Here is a 20,928-nt window from a genome sequence, read left to right as displayed (position 1 = left end):
TAAAATCTTAATATATAAGACAGAAATTTTATGTGTATTATCAACCGATATGATGACAAGAAAGCTCACACAGTTATATGTGCTGAACTACACTATGTATAAATTGTCTATACCCAAGGGAGACTATTATCATTTTTATGGTTCCAGGAATGTAAGATGGACTATATTTGAATGCATATATGAATATTTCATCCTCCCCTGGGCCAACTGAAAAATTCAAAGACGTCAATCCACTACAGAGTACAACTGATATCAAGCAAAAATATTCAGCTATACATCAAGTTTAATTTTATCATTTGGTCAAAATTGTTCTCTATTTTTAAATACGTTCTGTTTATGACTTAATTGACCAACTTGTCCTTTTGAATGATGCACACATACTCTCCTGATAAGAACATGTAAAAGTTCAATATACCATATTTTTCCCATTAATGAACTACTTACCCTTAAATGTGATTTTCTGTACATATAAAGTCTGTGTAATTCCCATAATCATGAAAATGGTAGATCTTTTATCGTTTGATATTTTCAGGATGACTACCTTCCAAATTATGGGCAAATAAAGGCTTCACACTTTCTGAAGAAGTGATGAAGGGAAAAACAAACTTTCTTAATGCAATGTACAACTCTTGTCCAAAAACTCTAGTTAACTGGATTTAACCCCCCCCCCCTCCCTTACACACACACACACACACCATGTATGACCAAATCTTACATTCTGGATAACCTTATACCATGCCAATACTTCAATTCAATATCTCCAGATTTAAAGAACTGAGAGCTGTCTAATACAGATCTAAGGAATATGTCACCTTGTTGTTTAAGTTCTGCTGTGGTTGCCTTTCCTATGATGGTCCACACTGGCCTCAGACACCCTAGGAGCCCCTCCAGGAACCCTCCCTGTGTGGCCCGGCGGTATCCTACAGTGATGGCTGGTCCCTCCTGACGGTGTGCCGGGGTGACTGGTGCTGAGTGAGGCTCTGTTGGGGAGGTTGAGGAGGAGGAGTCATCAGACTTCTCAGTCAAGCTTAACTGGTCAAGGTCATGGTCCAACTGGAGCATGCTACAAATATAAGATTAATATCATGTTTGCTCAACCAGAGTATCGATAGATTGAAACATATGAGACAATAAATGCCCTTAATACTAATACTCATAAATATGAACAAGTTAATAAATTGTAAGAAAAGTTTGTTGAACAGTGAACATCTTAGGAACACATTTTTTTTGCCCACAGCAGCAACAATTACAATAATTGAGATAAAAACTCCAGAGTGGCTTGCCCTGGGAAATTTGTTTCAGAGTGATTTATTGCAGAATTGAAAAGTAGGTCAAGACCAGGTAAGTCACAAAAGGTCATTAAATTACTGCTGTTGAAGTATATAAACAGTTTTAAGATTCAACAATTCAAAACACAAGGACAAAAATTCAAGATGGCCAGTAACTTTAGTACCTAAAAGGAAAAACACTTATAAGTTAGGTCTTACATGGCATGCTATTACATGTCAAAATTTAAAAAGAAAACTGGGAATTATGCCCTGTTCACACGGAGAGTTTAATTCGATTTAAACGTAAGTTACGGCGAATTAAATTTGATCTGCGTACACAAGGAGAATTTAATGCGAATTAGTTTAATTCGAATTAGTTTACTGTGCATTAAATTACTTCGCATTAGCTCCGTGTGAATGCTAAGTGAAGCTAATTCGAATTAAATTTTGACGCATGTGTAAGGGCAGAATTAAGTCACAGGCCACATGTCGATGGTCAAATATAGGTACTTGTGCTATTTTTGAGTGGAAAACAAAGGAAAATTGTTTATCACTAAGATGTGTACAGACACTATGACATTATGTCAAATGTACACCTGCTCTGCACAATATGACGTGATTTGTAAATGATGTCATATAGCCTCACTGAATAGCTTTGTTGTAGAAATAAAATAATAATTCGCATTAATTTACCTTGCATTAGCTGTCGTGTAAACGTTTAATTTGCATTAGTTTACTTAGCATTAATTTGCTGCGAAATAAACTTTCCATGTGAACAGGGCATTACATATCTGCCATCTGGATTTTACACTAGTAGTGAGAATTCATATTATTTATTGAACAATATAATCCTCAAATTGAGCTCCAAATCAAAGTCTCAATGGAACTTATACTCAATATACATGTACCAACAAGCAATTTACAGAAGAGCATGATCATAGCAAAAGGCCCATGGGTCACAACACTCATGGGAGTAAAACATGTACTTTGTCCCTACTGTTCTTCTTCAGATGACAATCGAGATGACTTCAGCTTTTCCAGAGTTAACTTTCCTTATTTATGTAATAATATTCCACTATCATCTGCATATGGTGTTTATGTCTCCAAACTTATTCAATACTCAAGAGCATGCTCTGAGTACAATTAATTTTCAAGACGAGATAGGGTTCATGTTACAGGGATTTCAATAACCTAGTTTAAAGTCAGCATTTTGTAAATTCTATGCTATGGTAGCTATAATGACCAAATATAACCTATCACTGGGTCCTTTTTTGACTGACATATTTCATACCAATTGTTAGGCCTTTGTTTATACTAAATTTCACTACAGAATATTCTGTCTACCTGATCAATACATAAGGCTCACATTGACAGGGGATGCTTACTCCTCCTAGGCACCTGATCCTACCTCTAGAATTTCCAGGGGTTTGTTTTATGCTCTGTTCGCAGATTTGTAGTGTTTGAAGGTTTTTGTTTTGAGATCGATCACTGTTTGATATTTTCACCTTTTTCATGTATTTAATTTCTTTGATTTTTTAACCCCTCTTTTTATTTCCATGAAAAACTTTGACCCCATATTCTGTCTCCATCTTTGTCCCAAAGGTCATGACTTAACCAAACTTAATTACATATTAGATTTTTAGATATTACTAAAATAGTGTTAATTTTAAGCTTATTAATGGGGTTATTTTTTTCCCGGACTTTCACAATATATTTGCTATATTTGTCAAATATAATGATAGAATTCATGACAGTGTAATTTAATATATGATTTAGAACCAGCATAAAATATTTCACTGCACAAAATAACTCTATGTGAAAATGTAAAAATAGGAATCCAAACTTAACAATATTGTAGATAATTTGAAAGAGATAAATTGACCATTTCCTTCTAAAAAAAAAAAAACTTCCACCACAAAATATAGTTCCCCACTTAATGCCTTCGGTATGTAATTTAATCATTGGGTTTTAATTGAATAAAGTTTAATAAGCATTGTAGAATCCAAATTTATTGTAAGACCTAAAACATTATGCAGATTTTTTTAAATAGAGGTCAAGACAAAAATCTGCTAAAAAGCTCAGGAACGAACCTCTTTACATGAAAATCATTCAATTACACTAATCAAGTTCTAGCACTCATAAAAGAATATGTCTGGTTGTCCATGGACATGTCATAGAATGGCAGTTTTTAATGAGAAGAAAAAGAGGCAAACAATGCCTTATTGTATCAATTGTCTAAATACTGAGAAATAAAAAGAAACCATTGACTCATCAATATTCTAAATTTTGAAAACCAAATGTTCTGATATATAAGATAACCCCTGTTAGTGCCTCCTGCCCTTAGCCTGCGAGTTCATATTTACTACAAGGTCACTGATTCTGGCTCAGCAATCACAACAACTGAGTCAGCTTGGCAATACACATCCCAGGTATTGTGAAATGTCTGCTGAATAAGACCAGTGAGTCACAGTGACACTAAGTGATGCTACCAAAGGCCTGATTAGTATCCATCTTCTTAAACTGTCACTGCATTATCTGATTAATTTATTCCTAGTCTTTGATGACTTCATGGTTTAATGGGCCCTTGTCATTATTTATAACTTTTCATCTCCGGTCTTGCATGTCCATTATTCTTCACAACAACTTTTAGAAACATGTTTACCCCACATACAATAAAATATCAATACCTAGTCTAATAAATTTTTCTGATGCTATTTTCATGAAAATGATGAAGATAAATAGCAGAAAGGAAGAAAAAGAAGAGTTTTTTTTTATGAATTATTAAAAAAATACATGTATACATAAACCTAGTTCTTCTAATATTTAGCAAAAAACACATATTGCTACAAGTATTAAGTAAAATTATTTGTGATCTGATGCACTTAAACAATAGCATTACCAATCCTAAAAAAAATGAGTTTTATCATTTTGTAAAGAACTTTGATTTTAGGGTAATGAGGTGATTCTAGTAGAAAATGCTTTCAGCAATTGCACCTGATGACCGTCCAATACCTATATATAGTGACAAACAGCTGAATCAGTGATGTGATGTCATTGTGGACAACTCGGTTGACACTATCACTAGTTGACACACATATTTATCTGGCATTAATATTTAATGTAACACTAATGACAAACAACAGTGATGACCAACAGAATGGCCTAACACCTGCAATTCAAAGATCAAGGTCTAATTCAATCCTTTCAAAATAAACTTAATTGAGTTATCATCATTAATATAAACTACAATCTGCTGTACGTCTTAGCCTCAGGTAGATTTATTTTTACAGTCACTTATTCAATAATGATTTAATTATTTGTCAATTCACAATAAATTAAATACTTATATAGGAGGATCCTATAACTAATTTTTCAGTAACAAAATTCTAAAATGACAAAATATGATTGTGTTCTACAAGAAACTGCTCTTTTAATTTGTATTATTCTCTGCAAGTGATAGCCAGGGGAATGACTAATAAGATTACGGCACAGAATCATAAACACCAAGCTAATTAGTGGTCACCCACTAGCTTAACTAAGAACAAATTAACTGGACAGCCATAAGCTACCTCAATCAGATCATTGGTTAATGAAAACTAGACATGACACTGATCAAATCAGCTGATAACCATTTCCTCCCACTGACCAGCCAATCCAGACCTTGTCTACATTACATCTACCTACTGACAGTTCTGCTTGAGGTAGACAGAGTTTATCTTAGCAATCCTTCCCCAAAACAATCTATAACCCCTCCAACAGCTGTTTAAACCTGTTTATTGTTGTGGGTTATCTGGGTTGTGTTAGTAAACACTTCAAGTTTAATATCATCAATTTTATCAAATCTGCCTCTGGAACTCAGCCCTTTATCAATAAGCCTCAAACTCTATTGAAACTGATGGTTTTCCATTTCATGCCATTATATTTTTTCATGTATACAGTGTTTTGATACCTTTATCTCTATTGATCAGAGATTAACACAAATACAACCCTCACTTGAAATGCCCCTAATTCATATGCTTCATATGCTTAATATCAGCAGCTTCAACAAAATTGCTACCCTTTAAAAATCATTCATATAAACTTGCAATTTTTATATGTAGTTTTATATGTGTAATTCAAAGTTTTATTTATTGAAGATATAACAAATTTCATTAATTAAATATGAAAGTTGCCTTTATATATAAATTCATTTTTATGCTAAATGATAAAATCTGATTTGCAGTAGCTATGCCATCAATATTTCTAGCACTGAAAAAGCAGGGTCATTTTCTCCCAAGTTGTCATGTTAAAATCTCAAAAGATTGGGCACTGCATAATCTGCCTTCTGTACTTTACACATGTAGTGAGAAAAGCATATCGTTTATTGAGCAGTAGAATCCTCAAGTTGAGCTACAGAATCACTTTCTCTACCATGTCTGCAGCGGTATACTGCAGAAAAAAATTTCAATACAATATGATATTTTATAAAGCAATATGCAATATATTAAGAGTTTTGTATCCATTCTATTAAACAAGTCTTACGAATTTTTATATGCATACACTTTATAACAACAGAGTATTGTCTTGCATATCATTATACTGTATAGCATAAATTTTATAAGGACAGAGTTATATTTTCCTATTTATTTTGAAGTTCTTGTCTTACTGTCATGTATTACAAATATAATTGCAATTCAAGCTTTTAACATTTGTATACCAACATGTATCTGTAATGCAATAATTATTTAATTATTTAAGATGTGCAATCTGCTTAATGTTTATTTCATTATAGGTCATCTTTATTTCAAATCTCTGGTGATTGAAATTCCAAACTTTCAAAAACAGAATTAAGACTATAGTGCCTGATTTATAAGTAATGGAAGTTAATGTTTTGATATGATGCATTCTTGAATATTGATACATATTGATCATATTAATTTAGTCCTTTGTTTTTATTTGGTGCTAGGACTGAATTTTGGTATTTAATATTCATGCAGTGCTCTTTTACAGACTTTTTTTTTTTTTTTTACAAAAACTACAGAAGAAACCTGACCCTCTCCTTTTTATCTGTTTGGCAATAATACTGCAATATGAACTTGTCACAACTTCATTTGGAAATGTACTCTAAAATCTAATATACTTAGCTAAAGGAAAATCAATTTGAACCATTATACACATCATTTTGAATCCCAGATGAGGTTTCATTACATACCTATTAGAAAACTCAAAATCTGAGCTGGTTGTGAGGACATTGAGTGTACTCGGACTGTTTCTGCTATTGATCGGCTCATCGCGTTGTTGAGGTACGTCAAGGTTAGATGTTCTGTGGGGTACTCTACTCATTATCACTGACGAGTACTCAGGCTGTAGATTTCGCTCCAGAGTCATTCTGGAGATTTAATCCACCTAAAAAAATAAAACATTACTTTCATTTAAAAGATATAGGTGAAAAAAATGAACTAACTAGCTTTGGGTTTCAGTTCTTTTCATTAGTATTCTTCAACTTTTCTCTGCATATTCATGCACTTCGCTATTCTCATAAACTTATACACAGTTTTTTTGTTGACTTCCCACCTACAAAATGGTCAAGACATCTAAATTTAAAGCTTTGTTCATCCCTGTGGTCTACTGCTTTGCAGTATACATACTTGTCAAGACTTTTAAGATATAGAGCTGAATTCTTGTGTGTTTTCATTCAATAATTTAAATGACTTTAAAAGACTTCCAATTTAGTTTGAGTTCCCATCTTTATGGTCATCTTTAAATAGCAATTTGCTTTGCAAAAATGCAAGAAAATTGCAGAATGCCAGTAAATTTTGGTGTATGGTTTTCTAAAGATGAATTATTGGTCCCTGTTTTTGGTTTAATCCCCTGTGGTAAACATTTAAAGGAGACCTGCAGTGCATGAAACAGTTTACAAAACTTGTATGGACTTTCACTGTGCATTTAGATATCTAGATGAATTGGTGTTTGGTTGACAGCTACAGTTAAAGGGTGGTCAAAAATTTCTATCTCTAACCTAATCATACTGAAAAACAAAAGCAAGATATCAGAGATTTTGAGTTATCAAATTTTGAGACTGAAATTCATTGCATTGTTAGAACGATAGATCCTACTCAGCCTACTGTAAACCAACTTATATTCGCATGTGAGAAATATCCGCAAGTTTCGCGACCTTCTTTACGGGTAATTCGCGAATATTAATCACCGAGAACCATTTATTTTGCTTTGTATTTGTATAGAATAATTCTTCAATCGCGAAAATTAATCGTCGTGGATTGATTTCAAACTGACGAATCGCAAATAAAAGATGACATGAATAATAGTTGGTTTACAGTATCTCTGGCAGCAGGTATTTTGCTCATCATTGTTCAAGATATAACATTCAACTGTAATTATCATTTAGACAAATACCACGCTGCAAACTATACATTCATACAGTATGTATACCCAAATGAATTTTTTATGACAAGATCAATATTAATTTAGCAATTTGAATTAAAGCCATTGAAACAGACTTGTATATTGGTTAAATGTTAAATTAGCCATATTGAACAATTTTGAAAAAGATGTATATTACACTGAACAAGGTACGACCATGAACAAACTGACATATACACCCTGAAACACAGACATATGCCTCCCTCAGAGCCACAGATAATCAATGAGTGTAAAGATCTCCTAAAACATCTGCCATATCTTTTGTATAAAAAGACCATTAGTACTGTAACCTGATCATTCTCCATTGTCTGAAAGTAGGGCAAAAATAAATCACAAACTGAATTATAGTCAGTAGATGCCTAGGATCAACTGATTGTGAAGTTGGGTTTCAGTATATATATATGAGGTGTTATCAAAAAGTTTGTGGAAGGAAGCAATAAAATTAACAGTATATTAAGGATATGCTTATACAAAATTTATAAGGAACATAAACAAAAAAAGTTTAAGAAGTGTCAAAAATTTTAATTTGATATGATATTTTGCTAATTTATCATTTATTTAAATACACAAGACATATTATATGATCATCCAGAGCTATTGCCGTCGATTTTTATATGACAGTGTCATTGTTTCTCAATGTCTTCTCCCTCTACCGGTGCCTCAATACACTTTTCTTGATAAGATACCCTGGCACCATCCTTTTTTTTTTTTTTTTTTTTTTACATCTTTGAAATTTCATGAACAACTGTTTTCAAAACACAATACTGTAAATGGATCTATACAAAAGATAAAAGATCCTCTTGACAGCTTACTCTGCTTAACAAACTTCAATTTCTAAAACATGTGAGCAATGTTACATCTCTTTGGACATACTTTAGACACATAGACCATGACACATTTAATATATTTTATCATTTAGATTTGCGACTTTGTAAGTAATTAAAATTATCATACTACAGCCTGAAAAGGAAGCAATTCATCTTGTCAAAAAGCGTTTCGCAATTTGAGACAATCCTATCAGGTTTTGCGTTTATCCTATCCCCCAAAGCAGATTTGGGAAAAATGTAGGCCTCTTTCACTCACTATAGATCTTTGCCTTAAATGTCCAACTCAGTGTGGTTTACAGTATCTCTGGCAGCAGGTATAGTATGGGAAATTAATTATGACATCATAAAAACTGAAATATTTAGCACATGTATATGTTAGTGTCTTTTAATTCAAAAATGTATATTCAAATTAACGAGGCCTAGTCCAATTATTTCTACCCTAGATATTTTGTCATGATAAATTTTCTTGAATGAATTTTTACTATTACACTAATTATTTTAAGATAAAAATATCAAATGTTTACCATCCTGATTTCTAAGAGGGCCATTTTAAAAGTTGTCAAATTTTACTATTGGACCCTATGGGAATTTGTTGGAAAAGCGCCAAATTATCACATTTTCCCCATATTTTTTATATTTCTGCCTTAGGGATTTCGTTTTCAGTCAAATACACGAAAGTTATTGTAAAAAGTCACCAAATTGTGAAATTTCAAAAAAGTTAACCATCTGGTTTGGTCTAGGAATTATTGCAAGGTTTATTTTTTCCCAATGCCCAATACCTCTAAATTTGCCATTTTGCGGCATACATTTTGTATATATCGGCGCAGATGAATTATTTTGGTAAAAAATAACAATGTTTAGATTGCTGGTATGCTTCTTTTGATGTTCTGTCAACAGTGTTTAATAAAATGTCCATAGACATCTTGAATACTCAAGCGAGTCAAGCGTCATTCTTCAGCCTTATGCATTGCTTACAGAACTGGAAAACAGTGACATCGTGAAAGCCATTTCAGCATTTATTCCTAAATATTCTCTTAAAAGCACATTTTAAGACCCATAAATGTTACAGATAATGTTAATTTTGTATTACAATTACAATACTTGGATAGGTGTTATGTTGCATATACGACTGTATGAAACTAAAAATCTGCACAAAGTCATGCGCACTGGAATTAAACTTGGCCTCATTAAATACTCAGACAATAATTGTAATTGTGTAGTATTCTTTCTCAGCTATACTTGGTGTGTGCACATGTTTTTTTTATTTGCCATTCAGTAGTCAATTCTGAAGTAATCAACAAGGTTCTGAGACAACATTATTTCTCTTTTGTAAACTTTGCTGAATCAATACAAGCCTCCTACTTTTTCTATGAGGTATATTAGATTAGCTGACATCCAAATAACACATCACTGGATGCAGTTCCCAAATAATGCGCTCTAATGATGCAATCAATGAACTGACGTCAGCAAGTTTCTACGGTTGTAACTGTGTTTACTACAAAAAAATTCTACTGATTAAAACACCCAAATTCTCTTTGATCCATTTCTGAACATACCATGAACAATTAATATTTCAGCTGGATTTATAAAGAAAAACTAACAATGCTGGGACTAAATCGAAATTCAAAAAACGATAAAATGCTCACAAAGTATTCACCATGTATTTTACTGCATGCATAAAAAGCTCTGCAGAATTTTCATATTTTATACAAATTACACAATGTATACATTATCTAAACAATGACAGAATGTGGTTAAATCTGATTTCCTTTGTTACTGTACAAAATAAGACAGGCTTCCATCCGATACATAGTAACCAAACACTGATGACTGATAGCTAGCTTTACACTCCTATTGGCAGAAACAGAGAAAAAAGATAACAGCTTTTAATGAATTTTGTGCAACACTGCACAAAATGGAACCACAACAGAATGTGATTGCATAAATTATTCATTTTTTGACACAGCTAGCTGCTTAGAAATCATGTTGGTTGTGACACTAGAAATCAGAGTTACCCATCCACAGCAAGGCCTGCTTGAGAAAAACAACAGATGACATCGGTTTTCTATAATGAAGCATCTTTTTTAATCCAATGTTCTGGCAAATGCGGCTATAAATCACTAACCCGTTGCTGATAGTAAATTTAATTAATGCTTAATAAATCAATAGTTTTGAAGTGAGCTCCATTTCAACTCGTGCCCTGACATTAATGAAACCCCATGATTATCTGTACCAAAATAAATGTACTGTAATTGATTAGAAAATGTAACTTGACCTATCAAGTCCTGAAAATTACCTCTGATATGGATTCTTTTTTATTTTTATTTATTTATTTTTTTTTTTTGGGGGGGGGGGGGGGGGGAGTAGTCAGCCTCATAGGTAATTTTATGCACTTTCTATCACAAAAAATGAAACAATTAATTTGCAGAAGCAAAAATTTGAAAGACCTTTCAAAATGATTTTAAATCACCATCAAATGGACTCCCTTTTGACTTAAAAATCAGCAGTTTGGAGGGGAAATTTAATTAAACATTGTTAACAACTGTCCTAAATAAGCATACAGCAATAAGAATTTTACAGAGTCCCTTATCTTGTATGTACTTTGGTTGTGTAAATCATCTTTCAAAATAATTACTAAAAAGATGGTACATTATAACTGATGGAACTCAAAATCACTGCTAGAACAGTCTAGAATGATCTAGACTGGGAAGAATTTCAGACCAGCAGTCAAAAGTTGGCTGTTACTTTGGGATATTAACAATTTATCTTCTAAATTTCTGAGGGCAGAATTTTTTTTCTCACAACAAAAAATAAACACAATACTAATGTTTGGTTAGTACCTTCCATGCATCCTGTAAACACAATATTCAAAAGTGATTTTTGTTTTAATTGTGTAAAGCTCTGGAACACTAGGCTGGTGTTGCATGTTATTTACTGCATTAAAACTGTGTTGTAGTTTAATAGAACTGCTCCACAATTTTCTCTCTCAAAGGCTACATTTGATGAAAGCCATAGCTCTATTGATCCCCATTCAAGTGGAATTAATGATAAAATACAAGCCTGTTGCTGAAGATTTCTTCATTACAAATTCAGCATCCATCTTTCTCTACTGCGTTAAACTGAATTATTCTTCCTCTCGACAAGATTGATTTTTTTTGGTGGACACGCGATGTAGATGCTCTTCAGTGGTCTGACAGAAACTCTAAAGAACGTGTCTGAACGAATGTGGCTCAATAGTGAAATGTAACGCATTAAAATTGCATGAGCTGATTGTTGGTGCATGCCTGAAATAAGCACCCAACTCAGTGCTTGATGGTATCATTATCTTGAATATTCTATTCATAATCAGCTGAACAATTCACCTATTCCCCTAATTGTCATACAATCAATAATCCATTTTGACCCAACAACTCACCCAAATGTTGATTGTTAATGATGGAAAATTGTCACATAAAGCCTCAATAGTTCTTTGTACAATTATACTGTCGATATTGAAATAACCTTTGTCTCCAAGATTAAACAGAATGTTCACCTGACATCACCTCTACCTGTAATGGGAGCAGGTAGGGTCAATTTAAGCCTCAACTATCTTTTTAGCATCTGAAAGTTAAGCTGTTCTGATGAGCAGGTGATGGTTGTGAAACTGGATCCCAGAAAAGAAGCTGTCAATACACCTAGTGATGATGAATGAGGAATCTGTTACTTGGTTATTATAAATATTAAATTATTGCAGTATTGCATGAAGATACAGAACTTCACAATATTGTCACTATTGTCTAAAACAGGACTATAACATTATGATATAAATTGACGAATATTTCATAAAATTTTTATTTAAAGAAGGAAAAACCTTGAATGTATTTTTTTTATGTTGAACATTTGAACTTCTTAAACTGAAATGCTCATAAAAATTTGATTGCAAACTTCATCTGTCACTCTTCATTACAGAAGAACTAAGTTTCTTTAGGAAAGAAATTTTCTCATTTTTGGTGAAACCATTTCCAAGTATCTAGTATATACCCCAACATGGTCATTTTTTAAAATACTTACACAGAACTTTACCAAAGATCAATTCTAATAATTCTATTTCAGAAAAAGGAAAAAAAATGAAGTTTCACAAAGAACTAGAAGCTACCATCAGGTATTCCAGTTACTAGTATATTACCCTCTTACCTAATTATTCTGCTGTTTGATTGTAGAATGAGATTATCTTATTGTGATACCCCCCCCCCTTTTTTTTTTTAAAAACTAAATTCACTCATAAAAGAGTCCATAAGATTCCCATTGTATATTAATATTTATACAAGAATGATCTCCTACTGGTTAAAATTACTTACCCCGAATTCTTTAGAAAACAAAATAGTTTGTGTTTTGTATAAATATCTATGTTCTCAATATTTTCAAGGAGGTCCAAAAAACCTATGGGTAGATTTCATTTATAAAATTTTAACCTCTTGTGGGTTCTCCAACATTTGGTATGAACAAAGTCCCATTGACAGGAATTGGGTACTTGCAGCGGTGAAGCAAAGATTAAGCGACCAATTTATTCAAAAATGGCATAGTGATATAAATAATTCATCAAAAGGTCAAATTTACAAAATTTTTAAGAGTGATTTTGGATTTGAAAAATATCTAAGTATTTTACCTAGTAAACTCCAAAAAATACTAATAAAATTTAGAACTTCAAACCACCACCTCCCAATTGAAACTGGTAGATGGTCAAATATTCCACTGGATGAAAGAGTTTGTAAATTGTGTAATACGGGGCAAATAGCAGACGAATTTCATTTCATTTTAGAATGTAAAACATTGAACAGCATCAGAAAGAATCTTTTACATCCCAGATTTTGTAAAACGCCAAATACACTTAAATTTTCTGAAATTATGTCAACGACAAACTTAAAAACTTTAAAAAACCTTTGTATATTTATATCTAAAATAAACAACACCGTCTGTCCTCCATAATTTAAATGTTATCATACCATTTTTTTTTCTTCTTTTCTTCTTTCATTGTATGTTTTTTGCTATACTATGTACATATGTATATGCCCCTCATTTATGCTATTGTATCATAATTATATTTATTATTTTTGTCACAAATATGACGACTAATTTATTGTACCTCATGTACCACTGATGTTGGTGTGAGTGAATAAAAATGAAATGAAAATGAAAATGAAAATGGAGCAGATCCAAATTTGGATTAAGCCTTGCCAATGCTGGAATAATAGGTAATTAAAAAAAGATTGTTTAATAGCCCCTAAATGCAAGTTTTATAATTGTTGGGCTTGTAATAACTGGGGAATGGACTTTTTTCATAAACTTTATCTGATTACTCATCTGAGCAAGGGGCCCATGGGCCACAATGCTGACCCGAGTCAATATGGTCCTGCTAATTCTCCAACAGATTTTTTCCCCTGTATATTCCTATGTAAAACTTTGAGTCCCATCCTACCCAAGTGTCATGATTTGAACAAACCTGTATCTAAACTATCTGAGGATGCTTCCATATTCATATGACTAATCTGACATGGCTTTGCTGTTCTTGAGAAGATTTTTGGCTCACCTGAGCTGAAAGCTCAAGTGAGCTATTCTGATCACCCGTTGTCCGTCGTCCATCCGACTGTAAACTTTTCATATTTTCAACTTCTTCTCAAGAACCACTGGGCCAATTTTAACCAAACTTGGTACAAAGCAACCTTGGGTGAAGGGGAATTTAAATTGTTAAAATGAAGGGCCAAGTCCCCTTCAAAGGGGAGATAATCAAGAAAATACAAAATTTGGATGGGGTCATTAAAATATCTTCTTCTCAAGAAACACTGGGCCAGAAAAGCTGAAACTTATCTGGAAGCATCCTAAGGTAGTGTAGATTCTAAATTGTTCAAATCATGACCCCCGGGGGTATGGCAGGGCCACAATAGGGAATCCAAGTTTTACATTGAAATATATAGGAAAAATCTTTAAAAATCTTCTTCTCAAGAACCACTGGGCCTGAAATGCTGAAACTTATGTGGAAGCATCCTGGGGTAGTGTAGTTTCTAAATTATTCAAATCATGACCCCCGGGGGTAGGACGGGGCCACAATAGGGAATCCAATTTTTGAAATATATAGGAAAAATCTTTAAAAATCTTCTTCTCAACAACTTGGGGCAGATAAGCTGAAACTTACTTGGAAGCATCCTGGGGTAGTGTAGATTCCAATTGTTCAAATCATGACCCCTGGGGATAGGGCGGGGCCACAATAAGTACTACAGGGGGGGGGGGGGAAATCAGGTGAAAAACAGCAAGGCCAAAGTTACTCAGGTGAGCGCTGTGGCCCATGGGCCTCTTGTTAAAGATGTGGCCCTACCCTACCCTTGGGGGTCATGTTTTAAACAAACTTGAATCTACACTACCTGAGGATGCTTCAATACCAATATGACTAATCATGGCTTAATTTCCTGTTCTTGAGGAGATAATTAGATTTTTTCCTATATATTCCTCTGTAACACTTTGATCCCCCATTGTGACCCCACCTTACCTCCAGGGGTCATGATTTGAACAAATTTAAATTCACACTCATCGTCGCAAACCACGACAAAAATGTACGATCCTCTCAAATTCTGGCTGTGGTCGAATAAGAAGAGAATATTTCGTAGCTCATTAAAATATTGACCAATGCGAGTAAAGCATAGTCGGATTATGAACTTTGACGTGACCTTTCAATACCCAATCACAGTATACGAAACATTTCTTGTATACTGTTGAATTTCAATTGTGATGGAAACAAATATTGTCATTGGCTGAACATGATGCCACAATATAGAGGCATATTAAAATATTCAAGATTATGACACTTTTTGTTATCAAGCAGCCACGTGTAGGAGAGAGCTATGTGCGGACTCCGGACCATGGTGAGACGATGATTCACACTATGTTATGAAATTTCAACTTTTCTGGCCACTGGTTCTTGAGAAAATATTTTTTTATAAAGATGCCACCAAATTTTCACTATCAGTAATTCTTGATTATCTCCCCCTTGAAAGATGGCATGGCCCTTCATTTGAATAAATTGAATCCCCTTCACTCAAAGATGCTTTTTGGCAAGCTTGGTTGAAATTGGCTTAATGGTTCTTGAGAAGAAGTTGAAAATACAAAAAGTTTACAGATGGACAGACAGCTAGAGAGACAGATGGACACAGGACAAAATATGATCAGGAAAGCTCACTTGAGCTTTCAGCTCAGGTGAGCTAAAAAATATAGATCATATGCAGCATCCAAAGCACCATTACTGATTTGTATCCCCAGATGCAATGTCTATGCAAGTGTGGTCAATGTAAACTTTCTTATAACCTCCAAACTGAAATGTTCCAGTAAGTGCAGCCTCTGAAGCAAATATCCATCCTAACTGAAATCTTCCCTGTAAAGTCGATAATTGTGTGACTTTTATTCACTGGAACTTGAATCTGCTTCAACAGCTTTAACTTAATCATTCCTTTGGTAAATATAGGTCACATGCAGCAATGGAGCATTTTATTATTGAAGCCACAAAGCTTCATACAATAAATTGTTGGCACTTGAGAATGGAAGTATACTCTCAAAACTACAATCTATTCACTCATTCAGAAAATATAGGTCACATTCAGCATCCGAAACAGAACTGATGGTATGCATCCCAAGTTCCAGAAGGTGAAGGTAAGAGTTTGGAGACTTAGAAATAAGTCCTTTCCAACAACATCTACATAATCACTCATCCAGGAAATATAGGTCACATACAGCATCCAAAATATGATTCCAAGATTAGTTCACTTTTAGTAACCATGGCACACTTTTCAATGAAATAAAAACCCAATTAAGAGAAACTTCTCTCTTGATGTAAATTACTTTTTTCCCCAAGTTTGACTAAAATCAGATCCAAACTCTATGAGGAGTAGCACTTTGAATTTAACAGATTATTCTACTCTATGTAATCAAAGCAACATCATTCTTTGAAATAAAAAATCCCAATATAGCTTGAAAATAAAAGTTTTGGAAATGCTAAATTGAGAAAGAATCATTCACAGGTCCAGGAAACTATTTTTTCTGACGTTAAGAATAAATTTACATGCTAAATGAGCTACCAATGAGACTTGCACATTGACCAATCAACTAAATGAGTTGAATTGCATTATGGGTTACTACAATAATACTTCAGAAAGTTAAGGCTTGGAAAAGGCAAGATTTTCTACTCCCTCTAGAAAAAACATGATAATTTTTTTCATTTCTAAATACAAAGTGTACATTATTATCTACTATTTCAATGCTCACATTTACAAACAAGTGTTTTATAAATGCAGAATTTTGTTTTTTTCCACTCCATTGTATGAGGCAATTGGTGGACAATTGTCTGTATTCCTGTGCTGTACTATCAGTGAAAACAAATTTTATGTGGATTTCCTGGACCAAGATGATAAAGTTTGTCCTCACATAACGTCATGAAGTTCTGCTCATGCTAGTTATTCTAATTTTTGAGAGGGTTTTGAGATGGGTATATCGACATATTATTTAACAGGCAAAGACAACACATACTGGAACACTTAACCTATATATATCTTTTAAGAAATCTCAACGCAGGGTAATATTGAGTGCTTACCATTGTTTTTCTAAAAATACAAAGAATAGGTACATGTACTAAAAAAGATATAGGTTTACTGTTCCAGTATGTGTTTAGTGCACTAAATTTAAAGTCAAAGTTTAGTCAGACTTTAGTACATGAACTGCACTGCACAATACAAAATACTTGAGCATGACATTCTTTGAGCCTCCTGGATAGTACACTTACTGTAGTACAATTTGCATGACACTGTTAAAATAACCTTGCAGGATAATACTCTGAATGCTGTGAGCAAATTTAACCATCAGAACTACAGGCCCTTTTTAATGTATATACAGGGTTGTCCTTTAGACCCAGGGACTGATGAATTTCCCCACCTATAATGATGTAATCGCTGGTTATTTTGGTATTCCTCCTAACTCCCCAGTAGGGGAGAAACCTCAGATCCCCTTCTTTTTAAATGTCCCCTTCTATTTCAATTAGGGACAAAACACATTAAGTATTCCAACATTTGTAGGAAGCAAAACACAAGGTCCTCTAACAAAGAAAAGTATTCTATATATATAATCTTTACCTTGACCCAAGACCAGGTGACTATAAGTGAAACAGTGACCAGGTTGATAAATACTTGATCTTTAAGGAAGCCTGACTTTTCAAATTTGAAAGCCCTGCTGTTTAATCATTAAAAGTTATGTGATGTATAATCACCAAAAGTTATCTGCATCAAAAAAACCCCTGAGATATGGTGTACACTGAATGAGCCATATATCTGGGTGAACTAAAACGCATGTACAAAAAAAAAATCATCTCCACGGACTTATGATATTTAAAAACACACATTTTCCTAAGATTCTATTGGCATAATTCATGTTGATACAAAACTGAACAGACATCTGGCTTATAAAAAACTACACCATTTCTTGGATATTGACACGTGACGTTTTTTTCAAATCTTAACACATAAATTTTATTAATGGATAATATTTGTATAATGGTGTGGACAGTAGTCTATTGAATTCCTTAACTTTATTTTAGTACTGAACAGGCTGGAAGACACATCCACTTCTCAACATAGTACTAACCAGAATATAACCAGTGAAAACTATGTACCTTATTCTTTAAACAAGAAGAGAAACTAAAACACTATTGTAGACCTGTCATTGAAAAGCATTGTATCAACAGAAATATGAAACACCTGTATGTTGAAGGCCACGCTTCTTTCAAAACTTAAAGGTTCTGAACCAAGGAAAACTGAATCTGTCATATCGATGTACATTTTTAAGGTATAATACAGCTATAAAACTTTAGTGCAGTGTGATCGTATATCATATAGTACTTACCTAATAATATCTCAGTTCATTAGAGGTTCAAGGACATGTCAACTATTACAGTACTATGACTTTAAAGAAGCACACAGACCCCCAAAAAATAATTAATAATAATTACATATGATTTTTCCCAACATCTAAAATGGAGTGGGTGTAAACCCATGGGAGAGGGGATGATAATTATGCAGAAGGTATACCCCACTCTCTATTTCCTCTCTAAACAAATGTAAAAAAGCTTAGTAATAATAAATATAGCACAGTGTTCACTTTAAAACAATATATATACTTGGAGAAAACTTACTTCCCCATAAATTACAAGACCCTTGGTGGATTATGAAGTATGTACATTAAAATTGGCTCTTTTCCCCATCTATTATAATACATTTGATGCAAAGATCATGTTGCACTAAAATTATTCATACATTGAATTAATCAACACAGACACTTAGAAAACAATGTCAAATTTCAGATGGTACTTTAATAGAATTCCATTCATACTTACATAACATATAACTGACAGCCATTTTTGATGAGTGCTTCATCTTCTTACATGGGACAAATGTGTATTAGGATTCAGTGTGACTTTCCCTGCTTTAATAAACCTTACTCTGAAAACTAAATCCAAACACTGAGACAAAATCCTCAACTAATGCATATATTCCAACGAGCGAATAAAAGGTTTAACTTGGACTCCATCAATAAATCCAATATTCCTTCTTGTATCCATTACAATCAAAATGTCAAACAGCTACAGTAACAGAATTCATTCCAATACTAACTTCTGAGGCGTTTTGATTATTAAAAGAGTTTCACTGTACAAATTTCAGGGTGTTTGAACTTATTCTATGGCCCATCCACAAAACAAGCCTCAATAACAGATTTGTCCATTGACTGATAAAAACATACTCCATTCCATCATACTATATATGGGCAAAGAGCCTACTGTGAAAGTTTCAGATCCATCCTGCTACTGACAATCAATATCTGAATTCAAACATTATAGTCATCCAATCGTGTTCATTGATACAAATTAGTTCGGTGCCATATTGATCTGAACCAAGAGGTAGAATGGATACCCTTGGCTAAACATATTCTGGAGACTGGAAAGAAATCCCAAGATAATTGAGTTGGCTGAATTCTCCAGCACATATAGAGACTGTATTGATGTTTTTATATGATGAAATATCTCCAGGATTGCTTTCCAACCATTTCTCTTAGTACAGCTAAAAATATGCCTAGTATATTGGAAATATTTTCGCAAGGGCCTTTTTACTGTAGTATTGATTCTAAAACTTAAGACTGACTTCTACAGCAAACAGGAGATGAACTGTATGCAAATGAAGTTTGAAGACAGTAAAAGTATTAAGTGCATCAAAAGCGATCGATTATGCCATATAATCCATAAATACCAATGTCTACCGAGCTACTTAAATCTCTGAAGTGAATGTAACATACAATATATTATAATTACAATATGAAAGAGGTTTATAAAATTCTGGAGAATGACTGAAGAAAGAAATCATTCTACTAACTTCATCACTAAATTAGTGAAGAGAAACCTAAGTTTATATGGCAATAATTCATAGTGTTCAAAAGCCCAGATATGGTGCTCACAACGTACCATTTATGACATATGGTAAAAGAATTCACACATAAGCAGCTTCAATATCATACTGGTGCCACACAGTTTATTAAGAATTCAGATAATGTACAGATTTAGTGTTTTGGCAAATACTTGACTGAAAGCATTAAAAATGCTGCAAAGTACTGTAGATTCCTTTTTCTATGTGAGTACTGTACTCAATACACCCAAATGTGAGTACTGTACTTAATATACCTAAATGCCTTGAAGATGTAAAATCACAATAAATTTGACTGTTGATCAAGTTTTTACATGTATTTCTGCAATTTAAACAAGAGGCCCATGGGCCACATCGCTCACCTGAGTAACTTTGGCCATGCTGTTCTTTACCAGATTTCCCCCTTGTAATACATGTATACCTATTGTGGCCCCGCCCTACCCCCGGGGGTCAAAATTTGAACAATTGAAAATTTACACTACCTCAGGATGCTTCAAAATATGTCTCAGCTTTATTGGTCCAGATGTTCTTGAAAAGAAGATTTTTAAAGATTTTTCTTATATATTTCAATGTAAAACTTGGATTCCCTATTGTGTCCTGCCCTACCCCCGGGGGTCAAGATTTGAACAATTTATAATCTACACTACCCCAGGATGCTTCCACATAAGTTTCAGCTTTTCTGGCCTAATGGTTTTTGAGAAGAAGATTTGTAAAGATTTTTCTTATGTATTTCAATGTAAAACTTGGATTCCCTATTGTGTCCCGCCCTACCCCCGGGGGTCAAGATTTGAACAATTTATAATCTACACTACCCCAGGATGCTTCCACATAAGTTTCAGCTTTTCTGGCCCAGTGGTTCTTGAGAAGAAGATTTGTAAAGATTTTTCTTATGTATTTCAATGTAAAACTTGGATTCCCTATTGTGTCCCGCCC

At 33.5% G+C, this 20,928-nt stretch overlaps 1 protein-coding gene across 1 annotated transcript in view; it reads right to left on the bottom strand.

Moving 5' to 3' along the window:
- Nucleotides 1-20,928, bottom strand: part of LOC133173745 (mitogen-activated protein kinase kinase kinase 13-like) — a 32,613-nt gene that overhangs the window by 9,278 nt on the left and 2,407 nt on the right. The window contains exons 2-3 of the mRNA XM_061308769.1: nucleotides 6,460-6,653; nucleotides 813-1,063 (exon numbers count right to left, since the gene is read on the bottom strand). Of these exons, the coding sequence (XP_061164753.1) occupies nucleotides 813-1,063; nucleotides 6,460-6,635 (427 nt within the window). The 5' untranslated portion in view covers nucleotides 6,636-6,653. The remainder of the gene's footprint in view (nucleotides 1-812; nucleotides 1,064-6,459; nucleotides 6,654-20,928) is intronic.

This window comes from Saccostrea echinata, unplaced genomic scaffold (assembly GCF_033153115.1).
Source record: "Saccostrea echinata isolate AGI-Se365-2 ecotype Australia unplaced genomic scaffold, CSIRO_AGI_Sech_v1 ptg000056l, whole genome shotgun sequence".
Lineage (NCBI taxonomy): Eukaryota > Metazoa > Mollusca > Bivalvia > Ostreida > Ostreidae > Saccostrea > Saccostrea echinata.
The sequence above is the reverse complement of the archived record's forward strand: the minus strand, read 5'-3'. Positions and strand labels throughout refer to the sequence as shown.